The sequence below is a fragment of the Anguilla anguilla genome, chromosome 9 (genome assembly GCF_013347855.1).
Source record: "Anguilla anguilla isolate fAngAng1 chromosome 9, fAngAng1.pri, whole genome shotgun sequence".
NCBI lineage: Eukaryota > Metazoa > Chordata > Actinopteri > Anguilliformes > Anguillidae > Anguilla > Anguilla anguilla.
In genome coordinates, this window is record NC_049209.1 from 41919561 (window position 1) to 41946567 (window position 27007).

Here is a 27007-nt window from a genome sequence, read left to right on the forward strand (position 1 = left end):
CGCAGCCTCCGTCTGTAATAAACGCTTTTCCTGCGAGGAGGGCATTGTGGATGTGGGCTTTTTTTAATGTGGAACCTGCCTGCTGGTGCCACGCAGTCCAAGCACTTTCTGACCGCTCGCCACAGCTAGCTGGCGAATCCTGTAGCTTCAAGCCACGCCAGAAGCCAAGTCCAAACCTTGATTAGAGCACTCAAGTTATATGATTGCACTGCTTTGGGGATGCATACTACTTGTTGCAGGCAAATTCTCATTTTAAAACTCCCGTACAGTGAATGTTTTATTGTAGACATGGATAATTATTTCATGAAATGGCATAAACGGATCTGCGGTGGTGTGTGTTCTTTTTTTTAAAGATGCCTAAATGTTATGCTTGTCTGTCAGTGAATGCACATCACATTTACTCTTGACCCTGTGAACCACGTCTGCTAGACACAGCATTTACATTGAACTGAAGAGAAAATTAAGAGAAAGCCAGCAGCCTGTTTTTCACAATTAAATAAATAAATGCATTGAAAATACATGGCAAGGCCATGGACGTTTCATTCTCTCAGCTTCAAAATTTTGCAAGCTGTTATGGGAAAAAAATGTGACAGTCAAGTACCTTGTTTATTTCAAACCATTTTTTTAATCCCCTTTCTTTCCTCCATAATTTGTGTTCCATTGCTGCACTCGTTTTGGGAGAGTTTGTGCACAAGCACAGCATCTCTTCCCAAGCACAGCTCCTGCAGTTTGGTTTACTCTGCAGTTGTCTAGCTGGGCTGCGCAGGTGCTGCGTCGCAGGAGTTCAGGTGCAGCTGGTTGGGGCTGGCCGCAGGAGCTGGCTGCAGGTCTGGTTCAGGCAGAGGAGTCGCTCTTACGCGATGAGGTGGTGGCAGCTCTACCAAGTGAAATCCCCTTTCCTTGGACAACTCTATGGCCATTTATGTGACCCCCCACCCCACAGGGCTGCTGGCCACAGTTTGCACTGGCATGTTCACTGTTGTGAACTACCTGAACTTTGGCCACATCACTACAAGGAATATCAGTGTTTTAGCTGGACAATCTGCCTGACAGCCCCCATATTATTTCTGTTTTAGAAGAAAAAAAATTATCTCCACCCACAGAATTTCCTCATAGAATTTTATATGTAGTACTACTACCTAATTTAGCAACCAAACCATCTCATTTATAGTACCACATATATTTAATTGGGTGAAGAATTTTTTTTTATCACCACTGGTTTTATATAGCCTTGGGCCTAAAAACCTGAACTGGTCTACTTTTAAGTGATACATTTTTCTTTTTATTCAATGGCTGCAGCAGATGTGTTTCAGAGATTATGTTTGGTCTGCCGTTTGGCAGCGGTCTGTTGACAGCTGGCAGTGCCAGATTGATGCTGCTGATCAAGTGTTAAAGTGGTGCTCCCTTTTTAATAATGGGGAACATCTGGCTAGGACTGCAGTTGCACCTGAGGTCCCCGCTAGCTCCTCCTGGTCCAGTCCCTGCACGTCTGGCCACAGAACCCCCCCCCCCCTCCACAATCGGGCAGCCACAAACAATGGCTCTTCTCATTTACGCGTATGACAGTAAGGAGTTGAGAGACGGTGGCAAGTCCTTGTTGTCCATGTGACCAGGGAGACGTGATTGGGTCGTTCGCAGCGAGTCATTGTACCCCCTGGAGCAGAGGGCAGGAAACACAATCTATGTCTCAGACCAGATTTTCCCCCTGGGGCAGGAAAGCCCACCATGATTGGAGGAGCAGGAGATGGTCGTTCATATTAATTTCCACAATTCACAGGAACCCAGCGTCATGTTTATTGTTTGCTTGCTGTTGAACGGTACGTTTGAGGGCTTTGCAGGTGGAGTGAGTGCATAAATCTAGATGATATTCCTTAGGATACAGAAAGCCGGCCGTATGATTCCGATCTCTGGTGGTCTGATTCTGCCAGGCCGTGCCCAGTGGCAGATCTGAAGTGGGTGTGATATTGATGTTGCGTCAGTGTGACGCGCCACGGTGTTTACATGTGCCAGCAGTGGTATTCACCTGTGCGCGCCAGTTTAGATCAGGATGGTTTTCCATGGACCGGTTTGTGTCACGTTAATAAATCGGTTTGGGAGATGAATCTCAATGCCGTTTCCCTGTTCATTTCCATATTTATTTGTTTGTTGGAATTGATAAGGTGATGCAGTGGTGAGTCACACAAAAAAAAAAAGATCTTTAAATCTGCTGCAGTGCACCATCGAAGCCCCTCTTCTGCTGGCTCTACGTGTTCTTTAATCTCCATGGTCAATGTCAAAGAGCAAATTAGCCATCTTTTCTTGAGTTTAGTTTTGCTCCACTGCAGAAGTGATTGCCACTCAGTCTGGTGATTGATCTGAAAGGAACTCCTCTGGAACAATCCCATAATGCTCAATTTTATGAATTGTGATTTATCCTTTAAGCCAGTGCCTATCCCAGCTGATTCTCTTCCTTCTCCATCAACTCCCATTATGGACTGCCACAGTTCAGTGGGGCTTCTAGCCCTTCTTAAACCATCAATGATCTTGGTACTGGGGAGAGACGCTTTAGAGGCTAGCGTAACTTGTTGCTTATATTGGTTATATGTTATTACCATCCACTCTGGATTCCAGCTGAGCTGGAATTTGACAGGAAGCAACTCCCACCAATTTGCCTATTGTTGTTTTGGTAAGGCGGGTTAGAACAGGACGTTCATAACATTAAGGAGTGTATACATCATTGTTTTTGGTATTCTGTATTGTTGCATTAACTGATATGTATATTTTGTGCAATAAAAAATCAAGAAGGCAATTTTGGGAACTGCAGTGAGTATTCAAATTAGTCACATATTCTCGGATTCCTTCAGGTTTTCTGGAATATGTTTTTCTGGAGTTGTTATTCTCAAATCTTGGAGATGCGTTTTTGTGCTGTCGGTTGAAATAATTTATTAGTAGTATTTTATCTTTGTTAACTGAAGAGGTAACCTCAGTTTGTGAGACTGTGGTGGAAGTGCACAGAGAAAGGCACAATTGCAATTAATCCTCAGCCAGTGAGCGAAAATAACATAACGAACTTGTTTGGCAGTTTCTTTTGCCAGGCCTCTGAGTGACAAAAGCCCATGCTGATATTTAATGAAGGCTAGATCCTTTATGCCCTTCTGTAATACAGAACTCATTACGTAATAGTTATTCTGGGGAATTTTAGCACTCTCATAATAGACGTTGGCCACATAAACAAGTGAATATTGTTTCCAATGGTGTCTGCTAATAGTAGCCATGGAAACCTTGTTGAAAGCCTTAATATTGATGGTATGGAATATTGATGGTAGTGCTTGTGTTTTTAGTATTTATGTTTCAGTCCCCCTTGCCCGTTTGCCTGAATGGTAGTCAGTGGAGCATGGGGGTGGGAGGCTGGGATGAGGGGGGCAAGCAGAAGTTGTAATCGAAGAGGACAGGGGCCTTGACACCACTAAAGCAGGGGCTGGATGTGAGTTCATCTACCTCCTGGACGTTGAAGGCAGACTATGCTGACGGATGACAGATTTTCTTCCTTTCTCCTCCTCTTACTCTTTTACTTACTGGGCCTGAACATAAACCCTCTGTTGTTGGCAACAGTATCCAGGAAGTGTTCCTCCTCTGGCTGGTGTGTAAACAGGCTGGCTCTTGTTTTCCTTGTGTGTGCACAGAGAGAGAGAGAGAGCTAGGGCAGAGGGAGGAGAAGGCGTGGTGAAGTCAGTATTTTGGAATGCGCCTAGGCAGGATTGGGCTGACATAACCCAGATGACTGCGGGGGAATCCTTGGCTCAGGGCATCTGGGGGAACCCCATTCGAACCCCCCCCACCCCCCCTCCCCCAGCGAGACTGCCTGTTGTCTCCAGCCCTGGGAGCTGCAGCCAGCATGTCTGCTATAAAACAGCAATACTACAGGCAGGGGGTTAATAGGGAAAAGGCCTCATGTCACACTGAAGAAGGATGGGAAACATGGTTTGCTTTTTTCTCATTCCCATTTCAGGGACATTGCTACTAGGCAAGAAAAGGAGGGGGATTTAGGTCTGGCTGTAAGTCATCAATATTTAAGTTCAGCCCACTGAGGAATAACTTCAAATTTCCAATATTCCAACTGGCTTCCTTTTTATAGAAAATAAGGAATGCTTGTTGAGCGAAAAAACAGGTTTGTTTTGATATTTTTTCGGCAGTTGATAACTACGCTGTCCGGTTTAGGTCGCTGTCTTCTGTTTCTTCATCGCAGCCCTTTGTTCTTGAATGTTGCATCTGTGTATATATAGGGAAAAGAGGAGAAAGTATGAATACAAACATGTGCTCGGTGTACTTCAAAGCACAGTATCAACTTTATTTACGCTGCCTAAGAACTTGAAGACATTCCATATTCAGGCCAACTTAATGTAGCATGACTTTCTTGTATCATTATTTTGAACCTGTGTTGATTGTTTTTGGATCATTTGAGCAGCAAAAACTTTTCTAATTTGAGGATATGATCAAAAGACCTTTCTTGTTTGATCATTTGTTTGCCAGTATGTTAGCGCAGTTGATTATATCCCCTCTGTAATTGCCCTGCTTCTAGAATGCTACTCCACATTAAATGATGTTTCCACTTCACGAGCCTGTTGCTAGTGCTGGCAGAGCACTTTGTTTTCGGAATGATTTACTGGCATGCGTCGGTGGCTCGAACACTTCCCAGCTCTCGGTTTGAGCCGCGCGCGACGACAGCGGAATGGCGGACTCGGGTTGCTCGTCAAGCAACGTCAAACAAACAGTCCGTTAGAAAGGGGGTAAGAAAGGCCCGGGAAGAAGTTTCCATGGGCTAAGACCTGCCACTGTTTAAAAAGAGCCCATGTTCCAGCATGACCGAACGCCAAACATCAGGTTCTCCTCGGATTCTTTAAAGTTTCCCCGCAGATTTCCGGAAGCTGTTTGCAGACCAGTTAACCCAAGAGTAAAAACTCCACTTAGCACATGAGACCTAAGAGCACGGAAATTGACTTTGGCAAAATGTGAATTTTGTCAAATGCACTGGTTTCAAAGAGTACTAAATGCAGGTTTACTTCCATTAAATTAGTTTTATTCTTCCAAAGTAGGATCTAAGGAGTTCAGAATTCCCCACTGGATACGTACTATTCAGTAGCACAACATACGGAAAGAATTTCATTCATTTGATTGAAGATATGATAATGAGAATGATCTTGGTTATTATTTAAGGTAGCGAGAATGCCACACTATAGCTCCTCAGTGGGTCCAGTCAGAAATGTTATAGAAGTCAATGTCAATTTGAATGACTGTAATCGTTTTCCATCACAGTGGCCATTGATTTCTTGCAGTAAAGAGAATAACCTGATTTCTGATATCAGCTTTTCTTATTTATACCACTGTATAGGTAGTCTGACTTACATGTCCAGTCTATCCAATGTAATGTAAGAGGTATTCTAAGTGTATTATTTTAAAGGTTAACACATGAAAGCAGTGAAGATATTTTTTTCATGTTATGTGATCTATAGAAATTTAAATAATGATTGTTTCATATCATTTCTAGTATATTGCCCTCAAATATGCATTTATGCTTGTCTGAATAACAGATTCAATAAAATGTCAAAGAAAATTATAGTTTCAAAATGTCTATAAGTCTATTACTTGGTGTCAGTTGCAACCAGAATTCTGATCGAGATGTGAGCACAGTGGCCATGTTGAAGCATTGAATCACTATCCCTGTACCAAAAACGTGGGAGAATGTAACACATTGGAAAAAGAAATGACTAAAAGAAATAAATGTTTTGCCAAAAGCAAGGCACAGAAGGACTTTAGGCTGCTAAACCTTGTTTCATAATGAAGTTACCCATGCCAGTGCCATTGGTATATTAACATTTATATATGGAAGGAAATATGCTTTAAATACAAAACATCGTGGCACTTTCGTAATACCACACACTTATAAAGGGTCATTTGCATTTTTTTGTTCCAGCCTGTCCCTCGGTTTAAATAGCCCATTTTGATAATTAGCCATGTTTAGACACAGAATACATTTCTAAATGCACAGTGCAGTAAAATATTAACTTTTCCACAGTGCAGACAGGTGCTGAAAAACATCACATTACTGTAAGTGGTCGAAATGTCTAATGAAGCTATTAAGGGTTTGGGGGGCGGGGTAAAACCAGTTTTTTGTGGTATATACACCCCCCCCCACCCCACCCCCCAGTGTAAGGTATGAATCTTGATATTTTCAAATCATAGCGAGAGATTTGCTTGTTGGTAATTGGCCGGTTTGCCCATGAGGGGGATGAATAACAATTCCTACGTGTGTCTCTTGATGAGTAGTACCTGTAGCATGAGGATTTTGCTTTTGTTTTTGTTTTTGTAGCTCGGTGCTGCGAAAGCGCGCGGTTGGTCTGAGTTCAGAGGGGGTGGGTGGGCGAGCGGCTCGTTGTCATTCCGGACAGGGCTTCTCGCCTCCGCTCGTCCCGTGGAAATGATTTTGGAAAATGTGTTTGAAGTGGAACAGTAAGCGCTGCTCGGCGGAGCGGCGCGCTTCGTGATTAACCTTCCCGAAAGTCCGTCACAGCGCGATCGGCTCGCTCCGTGTGTGTGTGTGTGTGTGTGTGTGTGTGTGGGTGCTGTGAATGCGAATGAGCCCCTTGCTCGTGGAGAGTTGCGTGATTGTGGATCTGCGGGGTTGCCAGATGCAGTTTTTTTTTCCCTTCTCCTGCTTGCCTTCGCGGCGCGACCCGGCTCCTTCCCACTCTCCACATGCTCCCCTCGCCCACACGGCCTCTCCAGCTCTGCTGAGGCTCCCTTATTTACGGGCCCGCTGATGCTGCTGCCGGGCATAGGGGCGGTGTGTGTATGGTGTGTGTGTGTGTGCTACAGTATCTGTATGTGTGTGTGGTGTCTGTGTGTATATGTGTGTGCTAGTGTGTGCGTGTGTATGGTGTCTGTGTGTGTGGTGTCTGCATGTGTGTGTGTGTGGTGTCTGTGTGTGTATGTGTGTGTGTGTGTGTGGTCTGCGTGAGGTGTCTGCATGTGTGTGTATGTGTGGGCTAGTGTGTGCTTGTGTGTGTGGTGTCGGTGTATGTGTGAGTGTGTGTGTGGTGTCTGCGTATGCCTGTGTGTGTATGTGTTTGTGGTGTCTGTGTGTGTGAGTGTGTGTGTGTGTGTCTGTCTGTGCGTGCGTGTGTGTGTGTGCGCGTGCTTTACCAGAGATATCCATCTAAGCCCATGCCCCAGAACCTGGGGGGTCATCATCCAGCCAGTATTTTGGGGACAGATTTCTTATGAGTCTACAGATGGTGCCCTGACATTTATCAAGGAAGCGTGACATTAATATCAGATTCCCTGTCTGGGGAGGGGGCGGTTGGGACTAATGATTTCCTGTGAACTTCCCCCTCCGCCATTGCTCCGGATCCTCAGTCCTTTCCCTCCAAGGTTATTCGCTGCGTCCCCGGCGCGGCGTGGCGTCCCCTGCGCGGTGGCGGCTCCCTACTGCCCCGGGAGAAAGTGCAGCGGCGCGTGCTTATCGCCCGTCGTGTGGGGGGTGGTGGCGGGGGGGGGGGGGGGGGGGGCGCAGGGGGCAGACGGAAGGAAGCAGAGAGAACGTCTGATTGCGTATCGGAGGGTTCCCAGCCTTGCCTCTGCAGAGCTGGCTGTAACGCCTGGCTGCATGCAGGCTGCTGCATCTGTGCAGCGCCCGAATGGCAAGGAGGGGGGGGGGTGATGGGGGGATTGTTGACGGCTGATCAAAGTGCTGACACACCCTTAGCCCCCCCCACCACACCCCCCGTTTGGACACTTGTCCTCATGCTTTCTGACTGTCCCGCAGAAGCTGATGTGTGCGTTCTTTTTGAGGGGGTCGATTTTTGAGAGGGGTATTCGGTGGATTTGTATTTCGGTGCCGCAGCACCTCTCTGTACCTGAAGATGTATGCTCTGTCACCCACAGCATCGCCTGCTTTTAACTCAGTTAGATTTAACGTGTAGAAATTCAATGGGAAAATAATGAACAGTGACAAGAAAAGAGAGGACCGTTGGTTATAAATATTGCTTTGCATTGAAACCGTAACTTGAAGCTCCATAAATAATGTTGCGCCACTTGCTTGAGGTATGGAGGTTTTTTATGCCTTGGCTATTCATTTACTGATAAAGCATCACATATTTTACTTTGCTGTGTTGTCTGTTGCTAAGAGTGGGTGAGTGTTACTGTCCTTTGTCAGCTGGCTGTTGAATCCTGTTAATGTTAATCACTATTTTTATTTCTTGTCTCTTTTGTTCTCACCGTGCTCCACTGTGGATTGCCTGCGTGTGACAACACCAACAGAGCTGCCTGCTGAGGAAGGTAACTATTGATCTTTCCAGCTTATCACTGTCTGTTTTATAAGCTTTTGTTCGCTGCCAAATTGAGATTCTTGCGCCTCGCTGTAATATATCCTGCTGGCGAGCAGGCCTGGAGCTGCCCAGGGCTGCCAGTACCTGTCCTGACGGAAGATGTATGAGGGTCCGGGGGATGGGGGAACGGAGGAGGGGTCGCCTCAATCATATCCACGGGAATGAGGAATGACAACCTAGCTCTCCCCCCTTCAGGACCTCTATAAATACGCTGTGTGACTAGAAGTGGAGCTGGATGATGCGGACTGTTAATCATACTTGTGTTACCGGTGTTATTTGATGACAGTCACCATTGTTCTGTGTGTTTTGTATGTGTGTATTTAATTTGTGGGCGGGGTGATTCAGACAGTGAATGCGACAGAGAAAATAACATCGGCATTTAAAGGGACAATCCTTATTGTGTGGTGCATTTCACCCGTAAGTGTGAACTCATGTATGAACGCAGCAGTAATGACAGATCAAGTTAATGTGGCATGAAGAGAAGCATGAATGCTAATTCTGCCAGCATTCGAGATGCCTGAGTGGAGAAAATAACAATATTCATAATATCCTTATGAACCTCATTAACCCCATGACTTTATTGGGTACAAAATATATATCACACACTCATAACTGGGAGTGTATTTTATGGATGGTGTTTGGTCCGGTTCAGATAGTAATGGTTTAATTTGAAAATATTTGGCTGGAATATAAACTGTCTGTTGTTCCAGATGTCAACTCATCCATGGTTGCCAGGAATCATCATAGGCCCATATGAATATCTGTATATCTGTGAATCATTTGGAATATGTCAGAGTCTGTGCAAGGGTGACACCACACTGAGGATTTTTGAGCAGTGGGTTGTGGGTAGAGAGGTTACCAGGGTTACTGTACTCTCTCCCCCTGTGTTGTAGGCAAGTCCTTGTGGGAGCTGGTGGTGGAGCAGTTTGAAGACCTCCTGGTGAGGATCCTCCTCCTGGCTGCCTGTGTCTCTTTTGTAAGTACCACCACCCTGAGTGCGCCAATCACCCTCTGCAGAAGATCCCATTGGACGGCATCTTGTGGAGTCTTGTTTTGTTGTCTCTTAGCATCTCTTTAAAACTATCAGGTCATATAATACTTGAAATGAAGTTTAAGGATATCATGTGGTTTGTCTACACGTGCATGGTGCAGACATTATCCATTGTCAGAATAGTAATTACAAATATTTTCATTTTTAAAGACCATGCTATAAACCTTTCTTTAATATTAATCAGACTGTTATTGTTGTTATTATTTTTCATATTTGTTTGATAAATGTCGTTGTCGTGATAGACTAACCGTTAGAGTGTGTAATCGCCACTGGATCACTGGTATGGTACACCCATACAGTTGAAATGGTGCAGTTGGTTGACCACCTAATCATGGGGGGTGGGGGGGGGGTGGGGGGGGTGGCGTTGAACATTAGAAGGAGCCTCAAAAGGCTTGAGCAGCATCTCTAAATCACATCACGTGCAGAAAACCAATACCGTATCCCGTTTGCACCTACGGCCACATACCAGCTGATTATGGTGCTGAGCAGCCGCTCGATGCTTACGTGCCGCGGTGCGTGAAACTGCTACACGTCTTGCTTAGCTTTAAGAACCTAGACTAACCGCCACCACGCTGTATATTTCACTCTAAATCCCCGCCCCCCCCCCCCCCCCCCTTTTTTCATGACACTTGTTACACGTTGCCCCATCCCAGCACTTTTTGGTGATTCGTATTTGTCCTAATACTGTAGCTTATTCTTCTGCCTAGTCGGCTCTGCAGAGGTTAGGTCTGAATAGTGTTCACTGTGTGAACTAAACTGTGTTCTTGGCTAGAAATAGCTGTACAAAATAAGTATTGTATCTTACTGAACCTGTGTTTAGTAGTTGTCTATGACCACAAAATGCACTTTTTGTACGTCGCTTTGGATAAAAGCGTCTGCCAAGTAAATGTAATGTAATGTAATGTAACAGGGCCGGGAGTTTTGTATGGCCTTGCAGAGCAGAGCGGTGATGTCGGAGGCCTTCCTTCTGACGGCCGAGCCCGGGGCCCTCTGATCCGCGCCGCCCTGTTTCCACGGCCGCGAGGAGTCCCGCTCGCGTCAGCGAGCGAGGGCAGGACCGGGCGGGCGGGCGAAACAGCGGGGTGGCGTCGCTCGTCCGCCTCTGAGCCCTTCCTCTTCCTCATTACTCTGTGAATCACTTCTGCGTTCGTCACCATTAGGGAGGGAAGCCCTGCCGTTGCAATGAGCTCACGGAAAGGCGTCGCGACGAATACAGAAATTAGGAATTCGCTGCCTAATTGCGCTCCCTTTGCTCATCTGAAAGACGCTTCTGAAATAAAAAAAATTCGGTTTCCATTCCATATTTTTGTACCGCTTCGAGGAAGTTGGGAATTTATGAAATGGCACGTAATGCAAAATGCATACTGTTTAATTACACTACAATCCTCTTCGTTTGATAATTGCTTAGGGCTTGAATGAGGAATTGGAAATAGGCAACAGCCAGGCCGATGAGCTAAAAAGCATTTGGATGCGTGTGTGATTTTGGACTGTACTGTAGGCGTGCCTCCTCCAGTATGGGCCTGATTCGTTGTTTACAGGGCTAGATGGAAAACCCAGAGGAACCGCACACAGCGGCCTAAATCATGGCCGTTTCTCAGTCTTTCCTACGTCACTTTTGTTCCCGAGCGGAATTGCCTCAGAAAATAGCAGCTCCACTCTGGAAGACCAAAAAAAAAAACAAAAAAAAAAAAACTTTCCTCCAAAACTCGGATCCTCGTCCCTCGCTGAGGGCTGGTCCTAGTAGCTCCCGATCACGCTGTCAGACTGCGGACGCGGGGTTCGGTGTGACCGCTGCGCCCCAGGGTCACGTGCTCGTGCCTGCGAGCTGACGGGAATCCTGCCCGGCAGGTCGTGTCAGGGCCGATCCCCGTCTGTGTTCACGGGGGAAAACCCTTCCATTCTAAAACGGCAAGGAGCTACGGAACACTCCCCCCCCCGGGCACTTTTTGTATGTCGTCAGGCCAAATGAGCACAATGAGCCTGCATGTTGCGTGGAGCCAATGCCCTGAACTCATGTGTGTGGTTTTTGAATAAATTTGAATCGACGCTTCTAGCTCGTTACGTGTTTTTGCATGTTAAGGGACAGAAGCAGATGTAATGACAGATATCATTCCCTGCCCTGCATAGACGTGTTTGAAATGACAATGGGGGCTAGACTGCATAAATAATCAGATTTAAAAAATTGACTTGGAGATCGCAAAGCTTGAGGGAGAATATATGATAGAATGCAGGACCTGAGAATATTCAAAACCCTAAAACTGAAAACTGGTGTAATCTGATCGAATTGCTTAAGTGTATGCTTGCCAAATTCACAGATTTCTTCTTAAAATAAAGAAACTGATTTGGGAAGCTCTGCAATGCTACTTCGTTTGATCTAAAGGTGCAAAAAAAAGTTTTTTTAAAATAACAGATTACTGTCTCCTGGGTATATGCAACCAATCAACAACTCATGCAAGATCCTCAGAAATCTGGCAATGCCACACTATGATGTAGCTCAGTTCAGCTGAAGTAATACTTTTCCTGTGCACAGCTCTCAGAACTGGTGTACTTCTGTTATAATTGTGTGATTCGGGCATTTAGATATGTGGTTTGGAGTTCACTGCTCTGGTGACTGTCATTAATTTAGTGTCTGTGGTATCTCAGAGTCCCTCACATGTCTGCACCATGTGAACCCATTAAAAAATCATACCAGTCAAGGAAATTTAAAACATGAATTTACAATGGAAAGAATTAGGCTTTTTTTAATCTTTCCCCAACTTTTACCAGGCCTTTTGTGAGTGCGGGATGCATGTACTGTTAATTTGTTTTTGATTGGACCATTCGCAGTGATTTTCGGAGAAGCGCAATGTTGTGTGGTTGTTTCATACAAGTCAGCGATTGACAGCATATGGTGGTTTCCCTCATCGTGAGGTTCTTGAAGAATCACTCTCCCATCAAGCTACACACAGCCCTGCTCACACAGAGTCCCTTACATGTTATATATGTATTCATCTATCCCCTTTTTAAATACATATTAATAGTACTTGCAAAGATGGCCCTTTACTCTCTGCTTAAAGCCATATTTATGTAATGTAGTGGTGATGGAAGGGGACTTGTAGATTAAAGCTCGCAGATTTAATTACCAGGTGGTGGTAAGACAATTATACCTGTAGCTGTGAACAAGGAACTGCTTTAGTAAGTATCCAGCTGCATGAATAGATAACATGCCGGATGTAATTTGCCCTGTGTTAGCTTTTAGCTGTTGTCTGACCTGTCTGCTGTAACGGTGCATCTGACCGCTGTTTAACTATGTGCAGTTCTGTGATGACAATGGAAAGGACAGAGCTGAATCGCATCTATTCTCCTGATCACGTCCTCTGAACATCCACCTGGAAGATCCCACAAAGGCCCCAAAATCATTCATTCTGTTAAGAAAATTATTCAGGGGCTGTAGCGTATCCCAGCATGCAGTGGGCGAGAGGCAGGAATATACCCTTGAGAGGTCACCAATCCATCGCAGGGCGCACTCACTGTTCACTCACTCATTCATTTAGAGACTCCAGTTAACCTACTGCATGTTTTTTGACCGTGAGAGGAAACCAGAGTACCTAGCGGAAACATTCATGGGAGGAACATGCATGCTCCACACAGAAAGGCCTCGGCTGGCCTTCAAACTCGGCACCTTCTTCCTATGAGGTGACCGTGCTATTCACTGCACTGACCCTGATTAGCTTATGGCTTTTGAATCTGCTTTGAAGATGATGAAACTGGATGTGTAAGAAGCTAAACAAACAAAAGCAACCTAACACAAGGGACATGCATCTTGAAATTGTTACTTAAATTGAAAGAGCACCTTATCTCATTTTAATGTGTGTGGAATACTAATGCGTGCTACTTTTTCACAACGGCAGACAAAAAACTTTCAGAGAGCGATATCAACCCTCTATTCTCAACACCGAAAGACAGAGTGCATTGCTGTCCTTCAGTGTTATTTGCCCCACCTTTAAAACACTCACGTGAAAGAGATATGCAGTAAAAAAAAAATCAGCTAATAATTAAATATTGATCCAATTTTAGCCACTACAAGCAATGGTCTATACTCTGTTTGGAGAAACCTCTCTCCTGAATTCTTGTTTTGTTAATGATTCTCAACATGAGACACGTTGGCTAATGCTGGAGTAGGCCTCATGCACAGGCATCAATTTTTCTCAGCAAAGCAGTCAGAATGCTTATGGTTCCCTAGCCTTGCTTGGGAGGCCCATAAGAGTGTGGGGGACTTGTGGTTTTATAGCCAAATGACTGATGACCAACTTGTTTTTCAATCACTCATACAGTGACTGTACACTTCCTCTAATGTGTTCTGTCAGTATTGAATGGTACCATATGAAACTGCCTTGCTGTAACTGCATTGTGGGAGATGACTCAAAGATTAAAGAAGATTGCTTTTGATGCTTTGATAAGGTCATGGGGAAAATATTTGAAAGTTTTCAGAGGCCCATGCAGTAGCCAGTAGACTGCAGGACAGAGGTCTAATGTTGCAAAAATGCAATGTTGTATGGTACTTTGAGAGAACGCACTTATTAATTGCTTGTGTTTGCCATTAAGCACTTTGCATTGGTTAGCACGTTTAGCATGCCACCTATGCACAAAGAGGAGCCAGAAGTCGATCAAAACATTCTCACTCTCATACCCTCCTACTTATTGCTTTAATCTTTATTTGTCCCTCTCCCCAACTTTAGGCAATTGCCAATTCAGCATGTCTTTTTTCTGTGTTTCATTTTCACAACACTTCCCTGTTGTCATTTTTTGAAAAGAATGAGGGTGTCCTTTTGTCTTAGCCATGCACCTGTATTTGCAATAGCGGAAATGCCCCGGGCCATGTCAGCGGCGTGTAACAGACTCGGCTTTGTAGCATAAGGCCTGGAATACCACAGACGCCCAGCTCACCAGCAGTTCCCCTACCGCACTGATCCTATCGCGGCAACCATAGTAACACCGTTGCTCATGCCTTTCAGCGCTATACTTCCCAGCTCTATATATAGATCCGGTGGAGTTTATATGAAATTGGGGTTTATAACTGGAGTATATACCACTGAGGCCAGTTAGTAATGGCTAAACAGATTTTGAATGTAAGATGTTCCTTGCCTAAAGATGGCCGCTTCTGCAGGGCACGTTTCTTCAATGGTTTCTTTTAACACTGGTTTATGTGTAGTGAATTAAAACGTCACAAAGCCAGTCGGGTAAGTGGAGTGGTCCACAGAAGAGCCGTCCTGGGAGAGTGTGTGTGTTGTGGTGGGGCCGCTCACTGAGGCTGTCCCCCCCTGTGTCCTGTAGGTGCTGGCACTGTTTGAGGAAGGGGAGGAGACGACAACAGCTTTCGTGGAGCCCATCGTCATCCTACTGATCCTCATCGCCAACGCTGTGATCGGAGTATGGCAGGTGAGGCCCACTGTAAACTTGGGGTTGGGGGGAGGGGGGGCGGTGGGGGTTTGGGGGGGCCAGAGTTTGACATTTAGTTGTCATGGTAAACGTGCCTTTAGGGAATGCTGAACATGATCGGAAAAAGTGTTCAAACCATTCACTAAATGTTTTCTTGTGCAACTTTATTGAGTTCTCTTGAATCTCGTAAGAATAATTTCATGAACGTTAGTTATGTCAGCCTCATCAACAGCCAGGTTGTGACTCTTGATTTGTAAGCCGTTACAAATTCCTTGGCCCTTATCCATGGTCTCTGTTTCTCAAGAACTTGTTCATATTGACATTAAGCCACAGTTAAATTGCTAATTAAACAGTGGGGGGTGATATAGAATGTGTCGGTTGAGCTAATAAAAGCCCTCCTGTTTGATTTGGAGTTGTCAACCCTACAGTAGGGTACTGCACTGACTTTATGGGTGTGCTGAGAGGCAGGGAGTGGAACAGATACGAGAGCTTGTTATCTCGACTATGGAAACGACGGAGCGCAATTTTGAAACGGTTGCTCGCTGCGTGCCGTCGCGCGTCCGGTTGAAAGATATGGAAGCTGTCGAATTTCTGAAAGCCGTGGGGGCTTCGGTCCGGCCTGCAGTGGCCGTGTTCCGTCTCAGTGCCCACAGCCTCACGCTCAGAGATAGGATGTGACACTTTGTCTCTGAAGGCCCGCAGAAAGAAAGAGAGGAATATTCCGGAAGCTTCTTTTTCCCCCTCCTCTTTCTTGCTTGGCTAGTCCCCCTGTCAGAGGCACATCTCTCTGGGTGGCTGACTGCAGGCTCTAAGACAAGACTGATTTAGAGCCGGTTGCAGTATGGGTTAATTCATACTCCAGAATCGGGAATCCGCATTTGAAGGTGTCCAGTTGCATCACAGCGCTTCTGAAATGTAGAAATACATGGTGGTTCAGCAATAAGGATGACAGATTGTCTCATCTAAATGTTCTGTCAAACTTGTGTTGATAGCTACATGCATTTCTCACCCGAAGGGTGGCTTCCCGTTGGCATTGGCTCTCATCAGAGAGGCTTCGTGTCATCAAAGCTGAACGCTTTTAGAAGAAGATTTTAGAAACAGAGGCACTCTTATTGATATGACTTTTCTAAGATGCTCTGAACAACATTACATGCCAGGGACCGAAATTCATCATCTCTTTTCTCCTCAGCGGCGACTGTGCCCAGGATGAATAATTGCTAGAAGACTATCCCAAATGCAATATTGAATAAAATAGATCAAATCTATCTAAAATGTAATAATAGTTCATAAGTCGACACAGCAGTTCTGGTTAAACACAAACTGTAACAGCACATGCTATTGTAGGCTTTATACTGAGTATGGATTTTTTCTTGGGTAATGCAAATTAAATAAGTTGGGGAAAATACATTTTCTTTTATAGAAATATGTCTACAGGACGGATGGAGAGGTTGGAAACTTGGAAGCTGATACGTTAGTGAATTTATTTCAGTTTATTGATGGAAAAGCAGAATAGGCAATTCAAAACTAAGACAGAGGGTTCAGAAATTAATGTCTTTCTGAACTGTATTTAATGATTTTAGCGCACAATTTGAATGAATGGCTTCCTGGTAGAGCGTTAGATGGGGGAGGAGAATGTCAGGTCAGTACTGAGAGACGGACAGCAGGATTGCAGGTTTTGGTGTTTTCGTAGGATATGTTGGCAGTAAGAAAAATATTAAGTTACGCTGGCCTTGTCCTTTAAACTACCAGTTTGAGGCCTCCCTCCATTACATCATACGCTTCCCAGCCTGCGGTGCTTTGGGAGTGTTATTTCCACTCGTTCGGTGTCCCCTTCCTGCATGGCGCTCCCGGGACTGATTGTTTGGCAGAATTGGGCTCTGATATAGGCTCCTGTTTTGGGCTCCAGGAGAGGAACGCGGAGAACGCCATCGAGGCCCTGAAGGAGTACGAGCCCGAGATGGGGAAGGTCTACCGCATGAACAGGAAGGCCGTGCAGCGGATCAAGGCGCGGGAAATCGTCCCCGGCGACATCGTGGAGGTGGCCGGTAAGAGAAGCGGCGTAGCGTCCCCGTCGCCCCCCCCCCCCCCGTTTCTTCTCACTCACGGCCCGCTTCTTTATGACCTGTGGGAAACCACGGCGGTGCCGTCAAGTTCCCATGAAGCAAAACCCGCGGCCCGCGGACCGTAAATCCAGCGCCCCAGGTGTGTGCGCAAACGCATTTTTCCACTCTCGCGGCCTCATCTGAAGTCCAGCCAGTAGTGCGACTGGCTTTTTCACGGGCTCCTGATTTCTGGCCCTGGCTTTGGGCTGGCGTTCAGGCCCACGTCCGTCAATGAGCACCAGACCCCTGGAATACCCCGAGGAACATCCCCGGCCTGCCTTTCTTCCACAAGCCCTCGCTCCGGAGCAACAGTTGTCAGATTAAAGTGGCCGTGGCTGTTGTGGGCTATTTGAATTTCCAACTGTTGCTTTAAGGTTTTCCTATGCTGCCGATTCAGCCACCTGGTTCCTGAGTGTATTTCAGCCCCTTTCCCCCCCCCCACCCCGGGTAGGTGACCCCTCCTTTCCTTATGAATGCCGGGCCGCGGGTGGGCAGACTCCGGTCTAAAATTAGCCGCCGTCCTCCCCTGCTCGGGAACATCTGGTTGCCGCGAGACTATTTCAGCTGCTGCCAATCTCCCCCCCCTATCCCCCCCGTCCCCCCTCGTCCCCCCTATTCCCTGGGTCTCATCAAAGCAATTAGTGTTTGTTTATGTAAACCTGGGCCCGGGCTCTGGTAATGATGGCAGAGGGCCTCTCAGAAGTGTCACCGGCTTCATTAGCATTCGCCGCAGTCTACGGCTCGGCGGCGCGAGGAGGGAAAGAAAAGAAGAAAAAAAAGAAGTTACATTCAACAGATGTGCCTGTAATGCCTGCCCTTCGGAGTGAAAGACTTCCTCGTGTTATGAATGATCCGCGGTCGCGCATTGTCTTCTACTACCTGCATCAGAGTCTGTCCTGCCAGCCTCTAAAGCCCGAGTGTGCTCGGGTGCGGTGGACGGGGATTAAAAGGAGATAGGTACAGGCACAGCGTGTGGTTCGATGACACAGGCGTGACTTCCATCGCCGGTTTTTTGTTGGTTCTGGAGGGTCGTGGCGCCGGAGTGAAATTGGGGAGTGGATGGCGGCAGCCGTGCGGGCAGCGATCTGGTTTATGCCGGCGCGTGCGGGAGCGGCTGATCTCGACAGACCCGCTGCGGATGTCGCGGGCCCTTCCAGACCGCGGTGCGTCACCGTCTCGCCCTCAGCCCCCGATAAAGCGGCTGCCTCACCTGCCCGCCCGCCCGCACGCGCCACGCCAGAACAGACCTCCCTTTGTTTCCGCGGCTACGGCGGCCTGTGCCGCGACAGGCCCCACATTCCACCCGCCGGTGAACCCCGCGGGTGAGGAAACCGTGCAGGGTTAGCGTGTTGCCATCTCAGCACCCCCACCCCCCCCCAAACACTCACTGCAGTGTTCATGCCCTTTGACCTCTATGAAGGGTCTTTATGAAATCCTGCCTGTGAACACCTGATTTGCCTAGAATGATTCACTCTGAGGATGATGTCATCGCACCAGCACCCGTGTACCTGTCCCTGTGTTTCTACATGAACAAAGATCCTGAATGTTTAAAAGATTCATGCATCCCTTCCCCTCCACTCCAATTCAGGTTTAAAGGTAAATTAGTTCGTTTCTTGAGCACCCGTCCTCTTATCGATGTTCATTGTTTGCTGATGCTATGGCATATTTGCTCTGTTATCTCTGTTTTTAGTTGCTCAGGTGGATCTCAATATTTGTTTACATTTTTGGTCTTTTTTTGCTGGATGCATCACTGACAATCATTGCACCTTTACAATTGTATAATTTAGTGATTTGTCAGGTGCTTTTTAGCCAAAGTGACTTACAGAAGTACATTTCAGTACAAAGTGACTTACAGAAGTACATACATAGTTTTGGTAGACCTTCACCTTTAGTTTTTTTGTCGGGAAAATTAGGCTTCTTACATCATGTCCTACTGGAATGTGGTTACATTACACCCTGAAGGGGCAGTCGTCCATTAATTGGTGAACACTTCATGAAAGAAAATTGTCGCAAATCTGTCAGAGCACAGCAGAAATAGCTGGTTCTCACAACAGGAAGGCTGAGAGGGAGGATACCATAGAGCGTACATAGGAACAGGAGAGGGTAGGAGGGGCCAGGCGGTGAAGCCTAGGAGGTATCAGGAAACGGCCTTCACTGCGCATGTTCACAGCTGTTGAAGTCGAAAGCGCTTGCTGCCCATTCAATTCGATGTAGAAATCCAAGGTGATTTAACGACCAAAGAAAACCTCATTGGTCCACTTTTTGTTATCAGAAATTTCATTATGTGCTACAGTTTCGGAAACAATGGTTGTTTTGGTCCAGAAGTCTTGGGAAAATATTATTGAAATGTGCATATTTTATTACACAATGCCTATTTTTCAATCTGCTTTTCATATGAAATGTAACTGTGGTCAATCGAGTTTCAAAATACTATCGGGGAGGTTTTTTTGCCTTCAAAAGTCTGATGCTCCCCATTCATTTTAATGGGGAGCTCACTGTTCTGCCCTCAGCAATGAAGACATGCATAGTACAAGCTTACTTTCGGGGCTTCACAGCTTGGGTTGGCTGAGGGCGTGCTTTCCTGTCTAGTTAAATATGCATGTCTATGGAGGGTACCGTGGGCGCCAGGTCCCACTCCCAAATTCTTCCCCCCACAAACCAGTGCAACAGTAGGCATGATAGCTATTGTGAAACGTGTCATTGTAATATTATGCCAGTCAAATTAGTGTTTTAAATAAACATTCCGTTCATCAATTCCAATTGTAATTTATTGAACTTTTGTGCAATGTACTGTATACAATGTTTCTTAGTAGATGCCCTTACTCAGTGTGACTTGCACAAATGACTCAAGTCAAGTCAAAGTTTATTTATATCGCACATTTACAACAACCACAGTTGACCAAAGCACTTGAACAGGCTTAAAATACCAAAAATGAATATAAAAGTAATAAAAAATAAGAATAAATGGGAACAATAAACATGGTAATAAAATAATTATATAGAAGATAAAAACAAGGTGACAAGCTCAAGTCGAATTGAATGCCAACGAGAAGAGGTGGGTCTTCAGCAGCGACTGATTCTAGGGTCTGAGCAGTTCTTATATGAAAAGGTAGGCTGTTCCAGAGATTCGGGGCTACTACTGCAAAGGCTCGGTCGCCTCTATTTTTGTGCCTGGATCTCGGAACAACCAAGAGCAGCTGGTTAAATAAAATACAATAAAAACAAAATATGTTTGTTAAAGATCTATTTAATGTAATTTAAAGGTCCATTTATATAGCTGGATATGTACTAAAACATTATATTTCAAGCACTTTGCTCTTTTGAACAAGATTTGTCCTTTGAAGTCCAGCTTTATAGCTATTACATTGCAACACTTTGCAGTTTTTCAAGTCCTTTGTACTACAAAATGGGTACCACTACAGAAAAGCAAGTTTGGGATATGGAGTATCTTATTTCTAGCTGGATATCAATGTAAAGCTAATCACAGAGGTATCCTAGAGAGAGATACATTGCAACAGCAGTGTTGCAGCAGCAACTGCTAGCAGTACCGGGAGATGTCGTAATCAGTAATCTGCAATCGCCGCCATTTCAGCACAGAGCCCGTCCAGCCGTTTGGTCTCTGTGAAGTTAGTGTGAAGTTTGCAGCCAAGCCTGCCAAAGAGAGGCTGCCGACTGTGGCTAAGACCAGCATGCTCAGAGGAGGAGCAGGGCTTCCCTCTGACGAGTCTTGCTCCTCCTGACATATTCCTGTTGCTAGGCAACCTTAAACAGCAGTAAACACATGGGAAGGTAAACCACAGCAAAAAATGTGTGTGTGTTTTTTTTTTTTTTTTTTAAATATAGGTTTTAGTAATTCCAGTGGACAGTCTTGGAATCCTTGCTAGGTGACATGGGCACAACAAACCGAAATGGCAAAATGTGCACACATTTTTTATTTTTTATAGTCCCTACCATAGAAACTGTATGTAGGTTAGATTAGCTGCTAGTATCAATTTGATCTTGAACTTTACGCAAGCCTGGGTGATTAGGGAATTGGAAAAGGTCAGTGCCTTTGAAACTATATATATATATATTTACACACAAGTTTCCACCATTCGTGGCCTGCTCATTGTCAGCCTTTCCAGTGTCATGCCACAGTTATGATTTGCACCTCCTGTGGAAATTTCCCTGCTTTTTAAGATGGAAAAGCTCCTCTGTATATGGTGTAGGGACATACACACAGGATTTATGAAATCCTCAAAGATATGGAAAACAGGGGACTCTTTTGGAAACTCACTCGTGGTTGTCTTCCATGCGGGGAAGAGCGCTTCGTTTGTACGTAGGTTTGCGCTTTTATGTGAGAACAGGGACGGCACTGTAACCCACTTTTCTTTGTGTCGCTGTGGTTTCCTCGCCGTGGTTGCTATGACAAAGAAGTTTCCACTATCCAGCACAGAGCAAACCTCACACGTTATGCTCTGCCGGTATTCTTTGTGACAGCCATTTTGGATGATGTAGTGGTTTAATTGCTACCATTGATGAAGCTTTTAATGTGCGGAATCATTAAGAATGTGTTTACCAGCCCACACAACAGGGCTGTATACTTTGCTGATTGACATCTCACTGAGCCTGGGTGCTGCTACAAATCACATATCCTCTCGCACCATTGAGGACAGTCAGCAGTTGGCATGGTGGAAGGTAAAAAAAACATTGGTTAAACGTCAGAGGAACATTGAGCAAACGTCAGAGGAACGTTGGGCCAACATTGGGTTCTGTCGGCTTCAGAAGCAGAGAATGTGCTCGTGCTCATTTTCCTGTTCAGTAGCTGCAGTTGGTGCAGGGGAAAGCTCCAGGTCTGATGGAGTATGTTGGGGAGAGAGAGAGTTGAGAGTTGAATGGTCGAGATGTACACACACAAGTGAGAGGCTTGGGCCTGTGAGGATGTAAAGTTTGCAAGAACGATACCCAGGACTGATTAACAGACTCGTGTAAAGCTTACCCCACCCACCCCCCCCCCCCACCCCCCCCCCCCCCCCCCATCAGCATTGTGGCTTCTCTCACATAGTCAGAGGAAGACGCTGTTCTCTGTGATGCTGCCATACAAGGTCATTAGCAGACAGCGTTCCAGTGGAGGCGTCCACACATGCATGACATCATCCCCCCCCCCCCCCCCCCCCCCCCCCCAGCCTCACCGGATTAGGTGGAGTGTTCTTCACATCAGGGAGCGGGATGAGAAGACGGATGGGTGAAGGGGGCTGTCGCTCCCGAGTGGGGACGCTGACAGTTCACAAATCACCAGACACGCTCTGTGGCGCAGTGGGAGACGGAGTGCAGGACTCGATATTAATGAATATTTTCAAAATTCTCCCGGATAATATATGATGCTCCTTCGGAATGTCCTCATTACTACCCAAGAAAACAAAGAGATGCACGAGTTCTTTTAAAATACGACCTACAGTGTGTATGCATGTAGGTCCACGGAGAACAGGAATGTTGTTTTATGTATTTTTGGTGTTTCGGTTTTGTGTCCCACACCATTTCCGCCTGCAGCTGCAGATTTGGGTTTGCCCACCCCTTGTGATGGTGCCGGACAGGGCTGGAGCACGTAGGTCTTCGTTTGCGATTTGATGTCCTCGTGCACATGCTGCCGGAGCCACCTGCTGTTTTTCACAGCCGTTGACATGGCACGCTTGTTATGGGAGCTACGATCGCCTCGTTGGGCACCATCACTGCCAGTGAGACCCAGATTGCCCCTTTGGCCAAAGGATCTGCTTAGTCAGCGCAGTGCTCGGCCCCATGGGAAATGTAGTCCTAAGTAAGCTGTGACTGTTGTAAAGTACAGGTGTCTTACAGATGTTCACTCGGTCACTGCACTCATTAATGGGTGATTTACTTGCACTAATGAGTGGAGTCAGTTGCCTAGTGTCTGTTGCAGTGAGATCACGGCATTTGAGCCACGCTGCGAAAGAGCTGCTCTCTTCTCAGGTGACAGTGGGGCAGCTTAACATGACCGTGACCATGTGACTAGTACAACTGTGTGTTGACCAGCAAAATCTGTCAACACCACCGTGCCAGGCCCACGATGATGCCCGATACCATTTCGGTGCAAGAGAGAAATTATCTTAGCAAGAGGCTAAGACAAACAGAATTTGTTCAACTCAGCGCTTACCCAAATTTCATTTGCAAGCCTGAGACCACCTCATCACTCCTCCACTGTACCAGATTTCAGAGCCACCCACCTTAAAATCGCAACCTGTTTTGACAGCGCTGGGCTGCAAGAGGACAACCTTTTTTCGGCGATGAGAAAAACCTGATAGTCCAACAGTGTCAGTAATGAGACTGAAATGAGATGAACTGTGGTCATCAGTGCGGATCCAGGCTTCACAAGCCAGATGGTCTGTCCCACACAGCCTCGTGCATTGCAGATGCCTGATGATGTGCTGTCAACAGTGCCGCCTGTCTCCGACCCAAAATCCCTTTAGTCACTCGTACTGGGACTGACTCGTCAGTACACGTCATGCAAACCATCCTTTTGCACACCCACATCCATCTGTGTGCAATTGAGCGTTTTGCTGTTGAATCGATGTGCCTGTTGTTTACTACGTTGGGAACACCGCTGGCTGTGGAGAAAGAGGGTGGTTAGACGCACCTCGTTTAGATGTCCATTCCATCAGGCCCTGACTTGAACTGTGTGGGTTACATGACTCGGCAGCTTTACTTAATGTACCGCGTGACAGCCCCTGCCCCCCCCTCCCATATTTCATAAACCATGGTAACCATCATAGAATTTATCATGTTAAATAAAAGGTTAATGGATTGCATGCATTGCATGGATTGCATTATGTTAAATGAAATGTTAATGGATTCTTAAGGCATTTGTCCTTAACCTTGACAAACAAATACATGCCAGTATTCAGGTTCAAGTACATAGTTTAAGTACATTTTGTTGATTACTGGACATGCCAAACTGTGTTTCTGGAAATAAAAACTAACACTTGAATTTAAATTTGTTGTTGATTGAATCCAGGCCTCATTTTTGGATGACAATGCTAAAAAGGTTTCCTTTGATGGAAATGTGCAATGTAATTGTTTCATAAAGAATCGATTTCAACATCGCTGCAGATGCATTTGCCTGCCAGAAATCCAAGTGTATGGGGTATTATTGTCTCATAAGTCATTAAATTAATGATATGAACTTTACACAAAATGGTATGTGCAAATATTTTTAAGAAAATATATATATATATATATATATCTTAGAAAAAAATAATTGATTCACAAGTAAAAATTGGTTCTCAAACTTTTTGCACTCACTAACAAATCCGAACAGACAAATGTACTAATATGTTTTAATTTCTTTACAGACATTCTTTTTTCTGAATAGATTCACCAAACGTTAGCCATTCATTTGGCAATGACTTAATGTGCATTTGCATCACCTGGCATGTGTGGAATTGCTCGCAGACAATCCAGCCAATCGGATATTAAGACATCATTTCCAGCCCCCATTACTCTGACCTATCACCACTCATATTAGCTGACTTCAACTAATTATCTCCTATGTTTTTGCAAGTGCGAATGAAGCCTTCAAACCTATTAGTATTAGCGAGGGGCTGACGAGCATTTCGATAATAAAGTGAAGCAGCCTAATTGAATGGAATCTGTGAGTGTAAAAGGACACCGTAGTTATTATATCAGCGATGGAAGCCCGGTGAAATTGGAGAACGGCCTGTTCTTCATCTGTTAAGCTTTCTTATCAGGTGGATAATGGGACCGTTGCTGGCAGTATCGGATATCTCCTTGTAATAAAGTAAAGAGTTGGTCTCAGACGCACAGTGCATGTCCTGTTTATTCCATAGACATGCATATTTAACTAGACAGGAAAGCACGCCTTCAGCTAACCTAAGCTTGTGCGCCGCCCCCCCCCCCCCCCCCACCATCTCCAGTTTTTATTTTTATGGACACTCTATGGTTTATTCTATTCTATTCTATTCACTCTACGGTATAGAGAAATGCATCATGGGAATGATCCGTGATGGCCCCCGTGCATACAATTGTTAAAGCGCCGTTGTGATGCAGCGGGGCTGTAAAACCCTCTGTGTATGTCTGCAGATTGTGAAACTTGACACTACATAGGAAAAACAGAGAAGATGGGGGCAGAACTGAGCAAAAGAGGAAGAGGGTAGAAAGTGTGACCTGCTACATTGCCATATTAAATGCATTTATGTGTTGCTTTGGGTAAAAGCATGTGGCAGATGACAAAATTCTAAATTGTTTTTAATACCTTTTTACATCTAGGTTTAAATATTTAATATTGGTGACTGCAATTGAAAACTAGCCAGTTCACTTATGCTGGCACATTTACGATAATGTTTATTAATGTGCATTGTTCCGGTAAAAATACATTTGTAAAATGAATTTTTTTTTTTTTTAATTAGCTGTCTGAGAAAGAACGCTATGCACAAAGTTTTAAGGGTGCAGTTGAAAGAATGATCTCTCTTTAAATGCATTTGCTTTCATGGCATTGACCAAACAGTTGTTTACAGAGCAGAAAGTGAGGTGCTTATCGATTGCTGGACTCGCCACAAGTCTATCAGTGCAGTATTGAACCAGTTTTTGAGCCTACTTGCTGTTGCCTTTGAAGTAAAACAGCACCTTGAAAACTGTTTCCTTTGCTTAAGGCTTTGTTTGTGAGCAAGGGCTCAATATGTTGTAATTTAAGAAGTGGTTTCCTGGGGAACGCTGGGGTACATATCCAGATAAATGGTTGCCAGTGGCTTGCTTCCTCTTGATTGTGCAGTTGAATGTACCATATCATGCTAAATGCTCATTTTCTTTTAGGCCATAGATAATTAGTATTTGGTTCTTACAATGCTGTTTGTTTACTGAGGCATTTTCTCTTACAGCCAGATGTCAATCTCGCCTTTTTGCTCCTTTACAATACCCTGTTTCGCTTCTTTTTTAACAGTTGGTGACAAGGTTCCTGCTGATATTAGGATCACGTCCATAAAATCCACAACTCTACGGGTGGACCAGTCCATTCTGACAGGTAAATGGCGGGGAGGGGGGGGGGTGTGGGTCACGAAATCATCTCGTTCTCCTTTTTGCTTGTTGTTTTTCCCAAATGATACCTGTTTTCAGATGTTTAAGAGGTACCGTAATACACTGAAGGACACTGAAGTCCAGCATCGACTTTTGCCCCAAATCTGGCCATAAACAGCACTCTCATTGAGGTTTTCATTATTTGACTCGAAACAGCGGCACCAGGAAGTCTTGCCCTGCCCAGTTATTGTGCACCGTGTCAAGGGAAGGACACAGATTGCCACTCAGGCAGTTATCCTTTGCTGTCGGTGTGACATTTTGTGCGAGCACCAGGGTCCTTCTGTGGAACACATGCACTCCCATGCAATCAGATGGCAATCAAGACTGCCATTTATATAAGAGACTTACTTCCTCATTGGGAGGCAGATGGCGTACCGCGGCAAAGTTCATATTGCCTGACGTTGACTATCCGCCTCATCTATTAATGCGGATCTCAGTGGCTCCCACAGGCGCAAAATGACAGCTCATAGTTAAGCTGCGGGTACCGAGGTTCAACAGGTGCTCCGAGTACAAAACGAACAGGAAGTCGGCCCTCTCTCCCTTTCGCCCGACCAGTCCATTAAATGCGCCGGCCCTCCCCTCGTTTTGGCGCGTTGGCCGCTGTCCCTCTCTCCTGCCGCGACTCCCGTTCGCGGCGGCGTTGCTGGCCCCCCCCGCCGTCTCTCCCTGTGAATGCTGGGATAGCTGTGCCTTATCTGCCCAGCCTTCTGCTCTGTTTGCATTGACCTTGCGATCGGTGGGAACACGCACTCTCTCTCCTGCCAGAAAGCCAATATTTCCCAGCCCTGGAGTGTTTTTTTTCACGTAGCTGTCCCGTCTGAATCGCTGCTGCAGGGTTGTGGGTGAAGGCTGTTCCGGCTTTATAATTCTCTGTTTGGGGGGTATGGGTGCGATTAAATTCAGTCACCATTAAATGTGGAGAAAGGAAGACTGGGGCCTTAGAGGGCTATATTCTAAGCTCCCTGTAATCAGTGATGGGCCATTATGTCTAC

The 27007-nt window shown here is 45.7% G+C and overlaps 1 protein-coding gene across 4 annotated transcripts in view; it reads left to right on the top strand.

Annotated features, from left to right (window-relative positions):
• The window catches only part of atp2a3 (ATPase sarcoplasmic/endoplasmic reticulum Ca2+ transporting 3), a 61527-nt gene that overhangs the window by 9474 nt on the left and 25046 nt on the right, over nucleotides 1–27007 (top strand). For all 4 annotated transcript variants that reach the window (XR_004766888.1, XM_035433132.1, XM_035433135.1 and 1 more), the window contains exons 2-6: nucleotides 8296–8313; nucleotides 9257–9339; nucleotides 14728–14832; nucleotides 16739–16877; nucleotides 25882–25962. Coding sequence is in view for 3 of the 4 variants with exons in the window: in XM_035433132.1 (XP_035289023.1) it covers nucleotides 8296–8313; nucleotides 9257–9339; nucleotides 14728–14832; nucleotides 16739–16877; nucleotides 25882–25962 (426 nt within the window). In the remaining variant the exon portion in view is untranslated. The remainder of the gene's footprint in view (nucleotides 1–8295; nucleotides 8314–9256; nucleotides 9340–14727; nucleotides 14833–16738; nucleotides 16878–25881; nucleotides 25963–27007) is intronic.